Genomic DNA, 16,393 nt, shown 5'->3' on the forward strand with positions numbered 1-16,393 from the left:
AATACAAAATATGTTGGAAAATCTTTTCAATTTCCAATTGATTTTTCAATTTTCTTTTATTATACTAATGCCAGAATGAATGTTGCTCTTCAGATAATATATATACACCACAAATCTTTTTGTAACTTTCACGCCCAATGAGGCCAATTTTAGAACAACATATAAAACTCCTTAGAAAAAGTTATGGCAAGAAAATCAAAACACTGCAAAATGTAGTGAATACATATTTAATATTTCCGTGGCCTATGATAAAAAGTCAGCATCACTTCATGCTTTGCCAGCATGATGAAGTGCTCACCTTACACTGCATGGGAAAAATATTTAGTAGATGTTGTGATTGTCTTTTCAACTTTTTCTTTATAGACCCATACTGTTGTATCACCAGACCAGGATGCAGGACAGTGTCCTCTTTAATTTAAAGAAGGTATACATAAATCAACTTAACCTGAAATCAATCTGCTCTTGTCTGAACTCCATCTATAAAAAGCATCTAACAACCACAGAAAGAAAGTGGAATGTGAGCGTGTGTGAGTAAAGAATGCGCTTTTTATTAATGAAGCACCAAATATTTTGAATTACCTGAAACATTTCAGTAACAAATGTTTGTATTTCTACTATTAACACAGAAAATAGATTATTTTTGGGACCGATCACATTTCTGTTTCTGTTCTGTTTGTTTTAACTAATCAATGAAATGCTAAGTGGGTCAAGGCCACTCAACAGTAGAAAAGATACAATCAAAAAGTGTCGATCACACAGTAAACTGCATATCTGCAAATTCACAAATTCACCTGAGCTCGTACAAACACTCTGGGTTGTAAGTAAATGTGTGTTTGTTGGGTATTCAGCACCAGATGTTCAACATCAGATATTTGCACAGTACCTTGTAGTTTGTAGTGCAGACATGTGTACTTAAGATATTTTCACTCACACACACACACACACACACACTCACACACTCTCACACACTCTCACACACTCACACACACTCACACACACTCACACACACTCTCACACACTCTCACACACTCTCACACACTCTCACACACTCTCACACACACACACACACACACACACACACACACACACACACACACACACACACTTGAACTGAACCTTCAAACAGCCCTTTAAGGTGGTGAGGACCGTCCAAAACGTCCCAACTCTGCTGGTAAAAAACCTGTCCCGGTCCTCACTATGTAGCAAGTACAAGTACATTATAAGAAATAACAAACCTGTTGTTTTTAACCCATTAACAACAAATTGTAAATACTTTACATTCCTGCCAATACATTTTCAAAGCTTTTGTCTGAAACCTGACTTTTAAGTTATTTTATCATCACATTGTAATTCAGCTGCAACTATTTCTTGCTGGTGAATTAACGGGTGGGAAAACTCAGAGCCGTAGAAATTGGCTGAACAGCAGTCCTTTTAATGTAAGAAGCCACACAATTCACAATGTCCTTTTCACCACGGCTGCTGTATGTTTTCCCCACAAGCACATGAGTCCACCAACAAGGGCCTGTTTTATAAAGAGCTTTCTGTTAGTTTGCCACTGCTGTACTGGGCAATGATAGCTACATCCATGATTCCCAAAAAGTTGGGACGCTGTGTAAAGCAGAAATAAAAACAGTATCCAATCATTTGCAAACAAACTGTGTTTACGGACCACATGTAGTAATCTCCTTTGTACAATCGTGTTCATAAAGTGGTGAACCTCACTCCATCCTTGTGAACGACGGAGCCTTTCCAGGATGCTCCTTTCATACCCAATCATGATTCTATCACCTGTTACCTGTGGAATGTTTCCAATAGATGTTTGTGGAGTGTCCACAAATTTCCCAGTCTTCCCAACTCATCTGAAACGTGTTGCTGCATCAAATTCAGAATAAGCAGATATTTACAAAAATCAATGAAATTTATGAGGTCAAACATTAAATATATTGTCTATGTACTGTTTTCAAACAAGCAAATGATCACATTCTATTTTATTTATGTTCTACACAGCATCCCATAATAGAGCTCTTATTGTGATCAAAGTTCATGTCTCAGCAGGACTGTAATGAGCTCTGGCCATCGGCTGGTTAGAAGGTGGGAAATCAGGAAAAATGTAGCAGTAATGTTCAGTATATGTGATTTGTGGTTAATAGGCTATTACATGTAAAACAACTGGTCCTTTAAGTGCTGGTTCATATGTTCTTTTCCACGAACCAGCTGTCCAATTAAAGCAGCTCCGAAACCACTGATTGAAAGTTAGGAATGTAATTCCTATCCTAAAAGTGCGTCATAGTCTATATACCAAACAAGTCTGCCATTAGCAGGCTTCACCCCAGTGACGGGCCATTTTTCCGGGTTGTCCTTCACTCGGCTCAGCTGGGTGATCAGCTCGTGCTTGCCCTTGCCCATCACTAAAAGAGCAACCCTGTGGGCTCTGTTAATGGCACTGAAAGTGAGGCTCATACGCTGGTGAGGCTTGACGGGGCTCTCTGTGAGGGCCACCAGACTCTCCCCATGTGCATTCACTTTGCCACCAGGGAACAGAGAGGCTGTGTGGTAGTCATAGCCGACTCCCAGCAACACAAAGTGGAAGCTGGAGCCATTAACCAACTTGCTGAGCTCTTTCTCATACAGCAGTGCCCCTCCGTCCTCCTCCACACATAGACGCTGGTTGATCTGCACTGGCATGGGATGGATGTTGAAATAGGGTATCCTCACATGTTGCAGTAGATGGTCATGCAGGTTATGGAAGTTGGACTCCAGTTCGGTCGGCGGCACGCAGCGCTCATCCACCATCCACACATGGGTGTCCCTCCAGGGGAAGGAGAAGTGATGCTGGGCCAGCCTTTGGAACAGAGCGAGTGGAGAGGACCCACCAGAGAGGGCAAGATGGAAAACACCGCCCTCGTGCACCGCTGCCTCCGCTGCTTCCTGCATGTCTGCAGCTAGCTTCTCCACCAGCTCCTCAGTCCAGGCACTCACCATGTCAGCGCCACGAAACTTGCCTTGCATTACTTGGAAATCCTTTGCTGACGTGCCACCCATTTGATCAGGGCTGATTATCACCACCTCACTGTTGTAGCTAATGTCTTTCCCTTTCACACGCACGTCCAGCAGGTCACCATTGTCGGCACCCCCGGGGTAGATGCGGGGAAAAGAGCTAGTGAGGCTACTGAGAAGTGGTGTCCAGAAGCCCCAGGAAGCCAGCAGGTTTTCAGTACTAATGAAACTATTCTTGCGTCCAGCAAAAATGTGAGAAATAAGCTCTGAATAAGCTTCCTTCTGCTCCGTTGGAGTTAGCACATAATAGTCTGAAATTGGTAAACCTAGAACATTGACATCTGTATGTTCTGTCACTTCCTTCCACTCACCGTCCATTAAAACTGGCTTGAATAAATTCTTACTTACAAGAATAGCTGGACACTGAAGGCTGCCGTGTCCAAAGTGGAAAATTATCTGTTTGGGCTTGCAGTGAACGCTGTTGTGGTTCTGAACACAAAAGATGTCATTCTTGAAAAGTATGCGCGCATATCCCACCCGTTCATCTAACATCTTCCCTGAGATCAAAAGAATTGGAACACCTTCATACTGGGCCTCATCGACGTATGCCAATACAGCTGAAATACACAAGCAGGATCATGTATTAGCAGAGCTATATTTGTTGTATAGCAAGTTTTTTTTTTTTTTTTTTTTTACAATTCTGTCAGTACTCACCTGCAAACGTTGGAGTGCGACTGAAGTGATCTTTTGTCTTATTCAGCTCCTGCTGAACTTCTGTCTTGTATGCTTGGTACTGGCCGACAACAGCTTGATTCTTTCCTACGGGCAGCAGGGAGCTAAAGATGTGCAGCTTGTTTTGCAGGACTTCCTCACTACTGCTCATATTCACGGGAAGCCTCATGGTCAACAGGGTCATGACTTCAGTCAGGTGGTTCTGAAGCACATCTCTGACCACCCCATACTGGTCATAGAAGGGAATACGACCTTAAGGACAAAACGACAGGGGACGACATGGACACATGATTTTCATACCTAAAAAAACAATTACAACACAATCGATGCAATGTTTAATTACCTTTAACATTGAGGGTCTCTTTCAATACAATCTCCACTCTCTCGATGTGGTGCTTGTTCCAGATGGGATCCAGATACTTTTTGTTCTCCACTCTGAATGGAAGTATCTTTGCAACCACCTTTTCACAAAAGCAGAAAAACACACCGTGAAACCATACGTCTTCATTACAGAGTGAAAGACACTCAGCGTGTAGATTATTCTTACCTGCTTTCCTAGGTAATGGTCAATTCTGTACATTTCCTCATCCTTCAAGGAGCTCCCGAGCTGAGATGCAAGCACCTGAGCGCTCCTGAAGTCATGTCCAAAAGGTTTCTCCAGCACCACCCTCAGCCACGCCCCGCTGGTTGGCCTGCAACTACTATTGATCTTTTCAGCAATGTCTGCATATGCGAAGGCAGGAACTGAGAGGTAGAAGAGTCTGCCTGCCTCTGTCATTCCCTCTTGTTGAAGTTCTTGCTCAATGTGCTTGGCCAGGTCCTGGTAGTCCTCTGGGGCCTTCAGCTCCCGATACTGTGAGAGACGCAGGAACTGCTCTTTCAGCAGAGCACAGCGCTCCTGTGATACATCCTTTGAGCAGGACACCGTCTTCAGGATCTCAAAGAGGGCTGGTGTGCCCTTGTCAGCAGGTGACAGTCCTCCGCCATAGAAGGAAAAGGTGTTTCCACCTCTGACCTGGTTAATGTACAACTCAAAGAAGCCCTGCCACAGGTACTTCTTTGCCAGGTCACCTGTGCCTCCCACTATCACCACCGAAACATGACCAGGTCTCTGTGCCTCTTCTCTCTCCTCGCCATTTCCTCCCTGGACACACAGAGTGACCAGAAGCAGGAACACAGTCACAGACATGCTCCGGTCCTAACAGTCCAACTCCTGTATGAACACAGCAATGAGGGACATTACATGTAGGCAATACTCTAGGACCACTGAGTAATTAAGATATTAGTGCTAAATATATGATTGACAACAGTCATAAATAATAATTGTCAAAATGTTTAGAGGGTTGCAAGTTACGTTTTTTTCTTATATTAATTAATCTGCACAGAATTTTCTTGATAGTTTTGCCTATAAAACATCAGAAAATAATGGAAAATGCCTTTTATTATTTCCCAGAGCCAAGGTGATGATTTTGCCAGAGAAAGACTTAAAAACCCAAAGATGTTCAGTTTATGATTGCACATAACAAAGAAAAGCAACAAATTTTCACAATTAAGATGCTGGAACCAGCACCCTTGTCATTTATGCTTAAAAAATCCAAACAATCCATCATCAAAAAATTAAAATTCTATTGATGGACTAATTGCATCAGCAAAAGCTTTTACGTCTAAAAGTTTGTGACAAAAGCAATTAAAATGTGAACATTTATGAAATGTCCCCAAACTAAATGAAAGTAGTGCCTTGTGGAGAACATACAACAGAAAAGCTACAACCTAGCAAGCTACATTTCTAACAATATATACATTCAACAGATACTGCTGTATTTCTTTTGCAACATCAAACGTCCTGCGATTTAACAGCAGTTAATATAACATACAAGACCTAAACTTAAAAGCCAACTTTAAACATCTAAAAGCCAACAAAGATAAATTATTTGAACACAAGCAATAGTTAACATAACCTTCAACTACACTGGAACACAAATCTCCAAAGACTAAATAAATAAGCAATACATTACTTAGCAAAGTCTCTCACTCCAGCTGTTATGAAGTCCCTTGAAAGCCAGTGATGTGGTGCTGTGATATTGTCATGAGTGTAATGATCAGTGTACTGTGGTGGAGCAAGGGTGTAGACTTTGCACTTTGCTCAAGGGCTTTGAGCTTCCAGTACAACAGTTCTGTTGATAGAGTACTGGGAAAGTCCAACCTACTGATTTTGCAAGGACCTAAAATCATTTATATTGAAGATATTGCAACAATGGCAAAAAAAAGTCAGCAGTTTTCACATTCTTAGTATATTCTAGTATATTTTTTTTTTACCTGTTATCACATTTGGATTTTAATGTGGAGCACTGGAGAGCTTGGAGCCAATGGTCTGAGAACCTTGAAGCAGTACAATATCTAAAAATATTGAATCGTTTGTTTATGACTTAACAAATTCCAGTTTGTATTTGGCAAGCAACCAGTACACAGAGGCCAGTGTTGAAGTGGGATCAAGTCAATGCTTGGCAGGAAAGTGAAGCTTGTTGTCACTCCCTGTGAGCTCACCTGGTGTCATTTATTGTACGTTTAAGGGTCATACTTGCAGCCTAAACTATCTAGACACCCTGTCTGACCATATATTTGATGCAGCAGAACCAGAGATATCATCTTTACTATTCCACGTGTTCTTCTTTCCTCTGTGGTGACATGAAACACAATGCAACTCAATGGTGACAGTGCACTCACACATTCAGGTGCCTTATGCTAACAGCGGCTAATTTATCCTTGAGTCTCAAGCAGAGCTAAAGAGGTCTGGTAAACTCACTTCTTTCTAACCCCAAAGGATTTTTTTTTTGTTATTTTCTACCTTGTAGTGTCATCAATGAAGTTGATGAGGTAGAAAATTTGAACATTTTGTTTTATTTATGTTTTACAGTGTCATCATTTGTCACTACGTCTTCATTACTGCCTTCACTGACTTTGTGTTGTATGAAAATCAAACTTGAAATGTGAGGTATATAAGTTTGTGCTAGGAAACATGCATTTGCAGCTTTATAGAGGCCCTGTAGATTTAGTTTCTTCTCTCTCTAGGGAGATCGAAATTTGTACTCACAGTTGAACAGAACACCCATAGTATGAAGTGCAACATCTGGAATCCCTGCGTTCCACAATCATGTTTACACAGTGGCAATGCAAACAGCAAAGGCCACCGCAGGCCTACTGACTGCTTCAACAACAGCTGAATTTTAGTTCAGTGGTCAACATATTTGCTTTTCTATCAACAATAAAACTAGATTAACAACATGACAGCTGGGAAATTACATATTTGACAAGCACAGTTTCCCACCTATTTGTTTTATTTTCTTGTGTTCTTTTTCTTTATTGAGTTCTAGGCTATTATTTTTTTCTGCTATTTTACCCACAGGAATCACTAAAATGTCATATTATCTGAAAAGACATTATCTTCATTCAAGGTTTTGACTTCATGCCTGTGCAGCTCGTCCCCAGAATGTTTTCAGTTTATTCCAGAATGTGATTCCTCCTCAGTCATAAACTCCTTTCATTTTCTGTCAGCATAGAAAATCTTCCTTCACACCAATATTCATCCACCGTGTCTCATCTATCCATTAAATTTGCCACAAAGGACGAGCAAAGACAAAGAAAGGCCACCCTTCTCTTCCCCCGAGCACACAGAGGACACCACACATGACCTTCACACAGTAATCACAAAACTTCCTCAAACTGACTTTTATTCTAATGACGTTTCCTCAAGGAATATTCTAGCATCAAGTGGTGACTCCTGGTGCCAAAGAAGATCCAGACTACAGAGCCCACAGTACAATGAAGACTTGTCTGACGACAGAGCAGTGTTGTTAATGAGTGAAGAAAGCACTGCAGAGATGGTTGGCTGTATCCTGTTTGCGTCTTTGTGGCCAGATTTGTCACAGCAAAGTGGTCTAAAGCCAATAACACGAGTCTTCTGACATAATGCTGGGATGTTCACTCACTATCAGAAGAAACTCATGAGCCTATTCAACTGTCCGGCTTTGCGACTAATAACCAAGTTGTTAGCCTTCAGTTTAAAGTACATGCTTTTCATTAAAAATGCCCCTCACACCACTTATGGCTGTGAACTTGTGATCCTGGAATAATCAATCCTATCCTATATCATCACAGCACCAGCAATATGTGGGTTTTGAATGCTGTAAAGTGTTCTGTGATGATGTGAAAATGGGACAGATATAGACGTACATTATGTCCACCATTTATTTGCTTTGTTTGTCAGACAATAATCATAACAATATGTCCTCACGTATGACTCTAACTGAAGACGTCATTGCATCCCAGCAAACCTTGTGAATAACATGTAATATAAAAGGGATAATAAAGGCACCTAAAAGATCATTTCTTTCACAAAGTGAATATTGGAAGTACTTTAGGAACAACAACATAACATGTGTGGCTGACGTACATTGCCATTCACTGCCATCAGCATAAATGGGCAGTCAAATTTACCTGCCTTTACCCCCTTGCCCACATCTATGCCTTTATGAAAATCAAGCTCTTGGTTTAGTATCGACAATACAGCTCAGCAAGTGAATATTTTGCATGTAGCCAACGTTCATTTTGATAACACTGAATGAGATACAGCATGCAGGTTCCTCTTTTGCTTTACATTTGGTAGGTCAGTGGACAACATTGTCCTACTACAGCAGGACAATAAACTATGATCCCAAAGAAGTTGGGATGATATGTGTGTGTAAGTGTGTGTGTAAAACAAAACAGAATGGGATGATTTTCTAATTCTTTCTGACATATACTCCATTGAAAACAGTACAAAGATTATATATTTAATGTTTAACCTTATTCGTTAACTTTTGTAAATATCTGCTTATTCTGAATTTGATGCAGCAGCATGTTTCAAGCAAGTTGGGACGGGAGCAAAAAAAGACTGAGAAAGTTGTGGAACGCTCCAAAAACACCTGTTTGGATCATTCCACAGGTAAACAGGCTCATTGGTAACAGGTGATAATATCATGATTGGGTATGAAAGGGGCATCCTGGAAAGGCTTAGTTGTTCACAAACAAGGATGGAGGGAGGTTCACTACTTTGTGAACAATACTGTTGATTTTTACAGATTACATTCTTTCAGTTTTTGCCACAAAACAGCTACGTACCAGAAAGTTTTGCTCCATTTTCCAAAAATTTAATGTGTCTTCAATGGAATATAGTTTGACTCAAATGTAATTAACAATAAAAATGTCGCAAACGTAAAAATGGTAGCAGAAAGGTGTGCAGCCTTGGGCTTGTTAGTGTCTCTGCCCCCTGAACAGTGTCTGTGTTCGCACCGCTCCAGCGCAGCTTGAAACACAACACCACCCACACTTTCCAACGCTCCGTGAACACATCCTGTGTACACGTTCTGCGCTAAATACTGTCACTCCCTACAAAATGTGTGCTTTCCTGTCAGGCTGGCGTTCTCGTTTCTCGCCAGCCAGGAAACAAAACATCACAAAAATAGACACGGGGGATTATTTCTCGGTCGCAGGCTTTTCAAACGGTCGAAACACACGACGTTTAGCCGCAAGACTGAAATCCTACCAACCGCTTGTAACGTCAGTGAACGTACGTTAACGTCAGCGTGTGTAATGCTTTTATCTCAAACACAAGAGTCAGTGGACTCCACAAACTGAGCTGTCTGGGGTGTCTGTTCGTCCTTATTTACTAGTACGTTCCGCATAATTGTTTTCTCGTGTGGTTAAAACACAATACACACTCACTCACTCACTCAGACACACACAGAGAGAGACGAACGGTGGATAAAACGTTTATCCCACGAGTACACCTGCTTGCTGTCAAACTTCACTTCCGCTGACGTTACAAACACACACTGCCCCACAATCTCTTGCTTAAATCTTTAACTACGCCATCGCCAAAACAGTTCACCTGGACAGAGTACAAATGTGTTAAGACAACAAACACACTGTGTACAAGGTTAATGAGATACGAACCTTCCCCGCGGTGGTGGCATGAACGACCCGCTACTACACCATCAAAAGACGCTTCCTGCATCAGTCACGTGACATAGCTCCACTGCCGGTAAGGCCGGCTGCACGAGGGGGTCATGAATTTGCATGAGTTATTGCAACCATAGCATGCTTTACTTGGTCCTACATGGCACCCGGCGGGACTGGGTCTGGGAAAAGAGGGTTTCTCAGAGTACTTAAGCAACAGAAACTCTAGTGGAACCCCTATCAAGATGCATACCAGTGGGGGTCTTAGCCTTGACGGACCATCTTGCGAAATAATCACTTGGGATTTTATAAACGTAAGATATGTGATTGTAGGTTTTGGACATGTAAAGATACACTGAATCTGATAATTATCCATAATGGAAAATAGAAGTATAGAAAGAAAATGATATCATTGCTTCTCTGCAGTGGATGCTTTATAGAACAACCCAACTGGGCAGCACAGTATATGACAGAAGGTCAAATACACTACAGCTTGTTCTCTTCTTGGTGAAAGAGAGTAAGAATTAAACTGTTAAATACTTCCTTTTAGAATGAGCTTAGGTCCTGGCTGAATACAAATCATCAACTGTGCCCGTGGACGGACTGGTCCCTTGGCACACATGCTTTATCCAAATTAATGATAATTGATTGATACTAGACTAGGTGTTGCATGGATTTAAAGTAACAGGGTGAAATTGTAGCTGGAGCCCTCAGTGTGCATTGTTCGCTTCCCCGTTTTAACCTGTCTTTCTCTGCTTTCAAGTCTATACAAGGAATATCAGAGGAATTGAAGACAGAGCAATATTGCAAAATTCTTTGCATTTTTCTAGACAAAAAATAATAATTTTCATGATAGAAGCCAAATGTAGTTTTTGCATCTTAAATTCTAAAGGTCAGGGTAGTATAAGATTATTAAACATCTCTACAATGGCTTTAACAGAAGAGATGACCTTTAGCAAATTTAAATGGTTTTCATCATGTTGAAGAATAATTCACCACCTTCTATAAATCTTATATCAGCTGCAGTTTATGTCCCTGGCTGTTGCCTGTCACATGGGGGCAGATGTAGACTGCATTGTATTATCTAAACAAGAGGGGCCTCTGTTGGTCTCTGTGTGGTATAGCTGCTTTCTACTTAACACATACACAGTCTAAAGCTGATGATATTGTCATCAATCAAATGCTGTCAGCTCTAAATGCTCCATCTCTAACTGAAAAATAACAGCTGGCCTCCATGATCTGAAGAAGCGGCCATTCCGCCTTCTGATTGTTTACAATTTTAAAAAAAGGGATGCAAAAATCAGAGTGCTGACTTTAAGTGGATGGCCATCAGCTCCGGTTTGCTCTGCATTGTTCAGCTGTCTCGTGTCATCGCCCTCTGAATCCAGGCCTACCTCAAACAAAGCAGGTGCCAAATAATGATTGTTGTTGACCACACCGCCAGTCGCCCTTTCTGGTCCTCCCTTTTCCTCTTGTGAACAGTTGTGGTTGTTACAGCACAAACCTTGACTCAGCAGCTCCATGGCCCCATCTAATACACATAATGCAGTGGCTAAAATTAGACAACTTAGCCTTTTGGACATGTGTATACTAAAAATTGCAAGACTACAAATTGTGAGTCACTCTTTTTTTTCCATTCCAAGCAGGTGGGTTTGTACACAGAAATATGAACATTTACCAGCACAGCTTGTTTTAAAGCAATCTCACCATAATGAGCACTAGTAGCTGTAGTTTTGGAGCTTTGATCGTATCCACAGCCTTCCTCAAATGATGTTTCCAAAGTCAAGAATAAACTCTCACACTCAACTTTTGAGCCAGTGTGGATGAGAAGCCCTTAAAGCGCTCTCACGTGGACATTTGAATGTCTGCCATGACAACTGGCCGAACTCCATCCGCTGAGGAAGATCGTGTGATACGATTGAAAGCTACTAAATGGACCTGGTGGTGAGATTGTTTTATCAACTGCTGGTTTTAAGGTTAAAAATTAAGATTTCATCTCAACAACATGTTACATGCCAAATATTGATATGGGCTACACACACACACACACACACTCACACATACACCACTACCTTTCAAACAGCTGTAATGTCTGTGATCACACTGTAGGGCCCTCCCAAGTTGGTCGGCCACTGTGAAATGTAAACAGTAAACAGGATGGAGCACCCTTTGTATGTGTGTTGAGTGTGTTTGTGTGTATGTCACAGACTGTGTGTGTGTGGTGGGGAGGGGTTGGCTGCTAAAGAGAGAATGAGCCCATGCAGAGCGTGCTAGCCCAGCTGTCACTGCTATAACTTCAGACTTGCGAGACCACAGGACGCAAGCTGGAGGGCCACTGTGTGTGTTTAAGTGTGTGTGTGTGTGTGTGTGTTGTTGCCCCACACCCCCAGGCATTCTCCACAGCCCCTGGCTTCCTTCCTCCCCTTTGTTAAGCCTGCGAGGCAGACTTCTTCAAGCTGAGCACACAAATGAATGCATATGAATGTGTGCTGTCATCTTTATTAGGCCCCTTTGCCAGCACCCATTACATTTAACACAGGTCTTTACTGAAGGGGATTTCACTTGCAGTCATGTCCTCGCCCCCCCACCCCACACTCTTACTTGCCAGACGAGCAGGATTATAGTGACCTCAGCCTGGGATGCTATTGAATACACAACCTGTTATGCTCTCGTCAGAACATAATACAGAGCAATTAAAAAAGGCTCATTTTTAAATGACCCCCTGTTCCTTTGAGTTATATTATGGTTGGTTGTTTGATATATGACTCCAAAGGTAATTAGCAGTGGTTTTAGATTTCAAAGATGAGACAATCCTGTCAAATATCTTCCTTTGCATTCTCACTAAACTATCTGTCTGTACCTGCAGTGTTGATTTTTTTTCTACAGCTGCTCTTTGATGCATGAGGTCAGTGCCAATGCAGGCAGCGATGACTGATCGGGGCGAAGCCACAAATAGACTTAACCCAGGTAAAGTATGAGTAATGCTCCGTGTTTTTAACCACATTCTCACATTTCTTCCCTTCATAAGATGAAGACTTGTCGGAGCGTGTTCGTCCCTTTTGTTCCTCATCGCTACGCCCCACACAACAGAGCCCACATAGGCAACAGACGCCCACCCTGAATTCCAGTCAGGAGAGGTGGTGTTTTTAAAGGTGGCATGTGGGGCTTTTACAACGAGATGACTGAGGACAGGGAGGAAAAAACAATGCACAGGCCTTTCAGTCCGGACAATAGAGTACAGAATGAAGATGCTTCCACAACATCCATCCTGTTAGTGAGGAGAATAAAAGGATGGTGGTTTTGGTTTTATGGTTTTATTATCAGAGCACACTTCTGTTGGTCCATGTTTTACAATATGTGATCTTGTGTTTTTTTTAATTCAGTTTTGGTGAAGGACTTTACGGACTTGTATTGAATTTGGTATGCAGAGATTAGTCACTTCAGTAGTACTTATCAGTAATAGTACTTATCAGTACATGGTGTAGTATTATGTCAATACAACTACTACTCGTGAACTGAACAATGCTGTGGTTGTTGAGCTGAGATATCTCAACAGGGCAAGAACACAGCTTTTGCCTTGTGTGATGTTTGTGTTATCAGATAGGTTAAAGGATTACACACTCCGTGGTGGGTGAAAAATTCCTACCTCATATGCTCATAAAAACCTTTTCAAACCCACAGGATTATTTCAAAAATGCGATGTCTCCCATCGTCTCCTTCCGGGTCTCTGAATCAGGACCTGCATGTCCAATTTTTCTTAGTGATTCAAATCCAAAACAAGTCACCAAGGCTGCAAGTAGACTTTTACATACTGTGAGTTCTATAACAGTATAAATACATAAATGTTAGATGAAACAACGAATTCCAAGTTTTTTTTTTTTTTAACAATTAAAGAGTAATGGAGGTAAAACAATGTTAGGCAAAAGATCACGGAAATGCTGTTAGCACAGGTGAAGCATAATTGTGTACATTTACTCATGCACTGTACTTCAGTACAATTTTGAGGTAAGTATTTCCGTTATATCCTATTTTATGGTTCACGTTACAACACTGCAGACAGAACTATTTCACTTTTTATTACTGGATAAAGTCCAGGTACTGGTAAAATGTAATTACTAGCTAACAATTTTCTTTCAAAACATATGAGCATTTTAAGAAATTTTGATGCACTATTATGGATTAAACTACCCAACAGCATGTGAAGGAGATAAAATTAGCTCCACCTCGACAAACTACAACATTTAAGTACTGCATACATGTTAATGTATCAATAATAATAATAATCAAATGATATAATAATTTAATGCTTTCTGCATGGGCACTTTTGCTGTTGATACTTCAAGTAAATTGTTTTTGCAAATACTATACTAAACTATACTACTACTATACTAAATTTTGATTGTAGCACTTTTGCTTGTGATTGAGTGTTTGGTATTGTTCTTGTGTGCTACTTCACTTTAGTAAATACCCTGAGTACTTCTTCCACCACTGATGGTGAGGCGGTGGCCATCAAAATGTATAAGCTCAACCATCGCTCAGACGGTGGAACGGTTGAAAACAGTGAGTGCATTTAAGTTGGCAGTACACAAAAACTCCCTGGTGCTTTCAGTCGTGTTCCACCTCTCTGTTTGCTGATAGCACAAGAAGTGTAAGGAAAGTGGGGGTGTGAGGGGAGCAAGGTCTGAATGACATGGCGTTACTGCTTCGGCCGCTGTTCACTGACCCACAAAATGCGGACCCAGCCCCCAGTGTGAAGTACTTTTGTGCTACCATCAGCCTCAGAAGCCCGGGGCCAGATTGGGGGGGGGGGGGGGGGGGGGGGGGGGGCACGTTTGGGCACCCGGAGTGCTCAGCGCAGTGAGGCCACAGTCTGCTCTCAGGCAGCACGCATGCTCTGTTAGGTGGATAAAAAGAAGCCTGTATTGTAATGAAAGCATTTGCATACTTGTGTGTTAGAGAGGGTGTTAACCTTTGACACCTTCGAGAACTGGTTGACAACAGAAACCACTTCTCGGCGCCTAAGCACGAACACACTCGAAAATAACACCTTAGCGTACCTCAGTGTGTATCAAAACCAATAAAGAGAGGAGAGAAAGGGCTGCTTGAGTGCTTAAGATGTTAAGATGGAAGTTCCCTTCAAGTGGCAGTTCACACTCAAAACAAAGTGTGGCGGATCATTTGAAAGTGAGGGATATCTGGATCTTAAAGCATGGCGTCGTGTCTTTGTGGGATTGAAAAGCAGATTGCTAATGTTTCCCTCAGGAAAGACATGAGACTGAGAATTGGTTGGAAGGAACAGGTATTTGAACAATGAACAGCAAATATTGGTGGAAGCTTAGAATGACAAATAGTAGTTTAAATAGTAATTCAAACTGACACTCTGCTTGATAATTGGGCTAAAAATATGACCTCTGTCACCATTCAGAGATACAGTTAAACCTGAAATCGATCAGCTAATGTTTAAAGACACAGATGAACTCTGTTTAGAAGAACAGAAAATGCACTGATTTGATAAGAGAGGGTGTCAGTTTTTTTCTTCTCTTCTTGAGGGTGAAAATGTCCTGTCGGAATATACTTATCATGTTAAACTGCAATTTGTGTTTGTAAGTAATTGAAGTGGTTGTCATTCGAAGGTCAGAAAGCCATAATTCAACCCACACTTAACTTGTTAATCTATTATTTCACCAACATCTTTCATTCTGTCTGTTGTATGATTAATGTCCGTGTATGGTAACGTTGGACAAGACAATGTCCGCCTCTTCAGTTGATTTTTTGGGGGGTCTTTGTCAGGATGGCCGACTGTGTTTGGCTCTCAGATCGAGGGGCTCTTCTTTCCGAGTACACGGTGCTTCACAGAGAAGACTTGACTCTGAAATTCCTCCAGATAAGAGTTGCTAGGTGATGCTATTGTCAGACCCTCTTTGTGGTCACATATTCATACCCAAATTGTAAGGTTCTTTATGAGGACCGTCTCATTAGTAGTCATATATTCATACCAGACCACCCCCCCCTACTTGACCCCTCCTTTACCAGTCGTGGGAAAGACAAGTCCTGGACGAGATGTGGAGGATTCAGGCAATTACTTGGAGGACCGTCAAAAAAAGATTGTCCAACTTAAACACTCTTTCATATCAAAAGGCTGCAAAAGTCCAAACATATTTGTACTGTATTACTGACACTTGTTGTTTGAAATATTTGCTACCAGTAAAAAGCAATTCCAGCACAGCAAAAACATTCAGGACGGTTTCTAAATGTATATTTAAACACCAAGTGCAAGTGTAATCAAAGAGGACTAGAATGGATTGTTTACATCCATGCTATGGTATAGCTTGGTGCTCCGCCTTTAATTAAATTCCCACGCAAGACAGAGCACCAAAGCTACAGTACAATGCAACTCCAGGAAAGACTACAATAAAAAGTGAAACACTCATTTTGGAAAACAAGACTAGTCTATATTGCTTTGTTTAAAAATGTTTAAGGCTCAGCATCATCATCAGACAATTAGGTTTAAGTCACTGTATTGACCCATATCGTGACTGACCTTGAGAAAATCATCTTGGAACTGCTTATTATTTCTTTAAATCTTTTTACTACTACTGAGCTTTTAACAATTGTGCTGGTTATTAGTAGTGGAAAGTAACTAATTATATTTATTGAAGTAGTTGTTCCG

At 41.3% G+C, this 16,393-nt stretch overlaps 1 protein-coding gene across 1 annotated transcript; it reads right to left on the reverse strand.

Annotated features, from left to right (window-relative positions):
- Positions 1-528: 528 nt before the first annotated feature.
- Positions 529-9,776, reverse strand: h6pd (hexose-6-phosphate dehydrogenase (glucose 1-dehydrogenase)). Its single transcript, XM_041953286.1, has 5 exons — positions 9,721-9,776; positions 4,277-4,942; positions 4,073-4,190; positions 3,712-3,981; positions 529-3,614 (listed from the first exon to the last, which is right to left on the reverse strand). Exons 2-5 carry the CDS (start codon positions 4,916-4,918, stop codon positions 2,269-2,271), a joined length of 2,376 nt encoding a protein of 791 aa, XP_041809220.1. The 5' UTR covers positions 4,919-4,942; positions 9,721-9,776; the 3' UTR covers positions 529-2,268.
- Between the last annotated feature and the right edge of the window lie 6,617 nt (positions 9,777-16,393).

The sequence above is a fragment of the Chelmon rostratus genome, chromosome 2 (genome assembly GCF_017976325.1).
Source record: "Chelmon rostratus isolate fCheRos1 chromosome 2, fCheRos1.pri, whole genome shotgun sequence".
In the NCBI taxonomy this organism is placed as follows: domain Eukaryota; kingdom Metazoa; phylum Chordata; class Actinopteri; order Chaetodontiformes; family Chaetodontidae; genus Chelmon; species Chelmon rostratus.

Bases quoted from the DNA above. Each gene is read 5' to 3' on its own strand.
- h6pd (XM_041953286.1), bottom strand. From the start codon at position 4,918: ATGTCTGTGACTGTGTTCCTGCTTCTGGTCACTCTGTGTGTCCAGGGA. The intron at 3,982-4,072 runs GTAATTAAACAT...TTTGTCCTTAAG, and splicing joins AGAGACCCTCAATGTTAAAG to GTCGTATTCCCTTCTATGAC. The intron at 3,615-3,711 runs GTGAGTACTGAC...TGTGTATTTCAG, and splicing joins TCGCACTCCAACGTTTGCAG to CTGTATTGGCATACGTCGAT.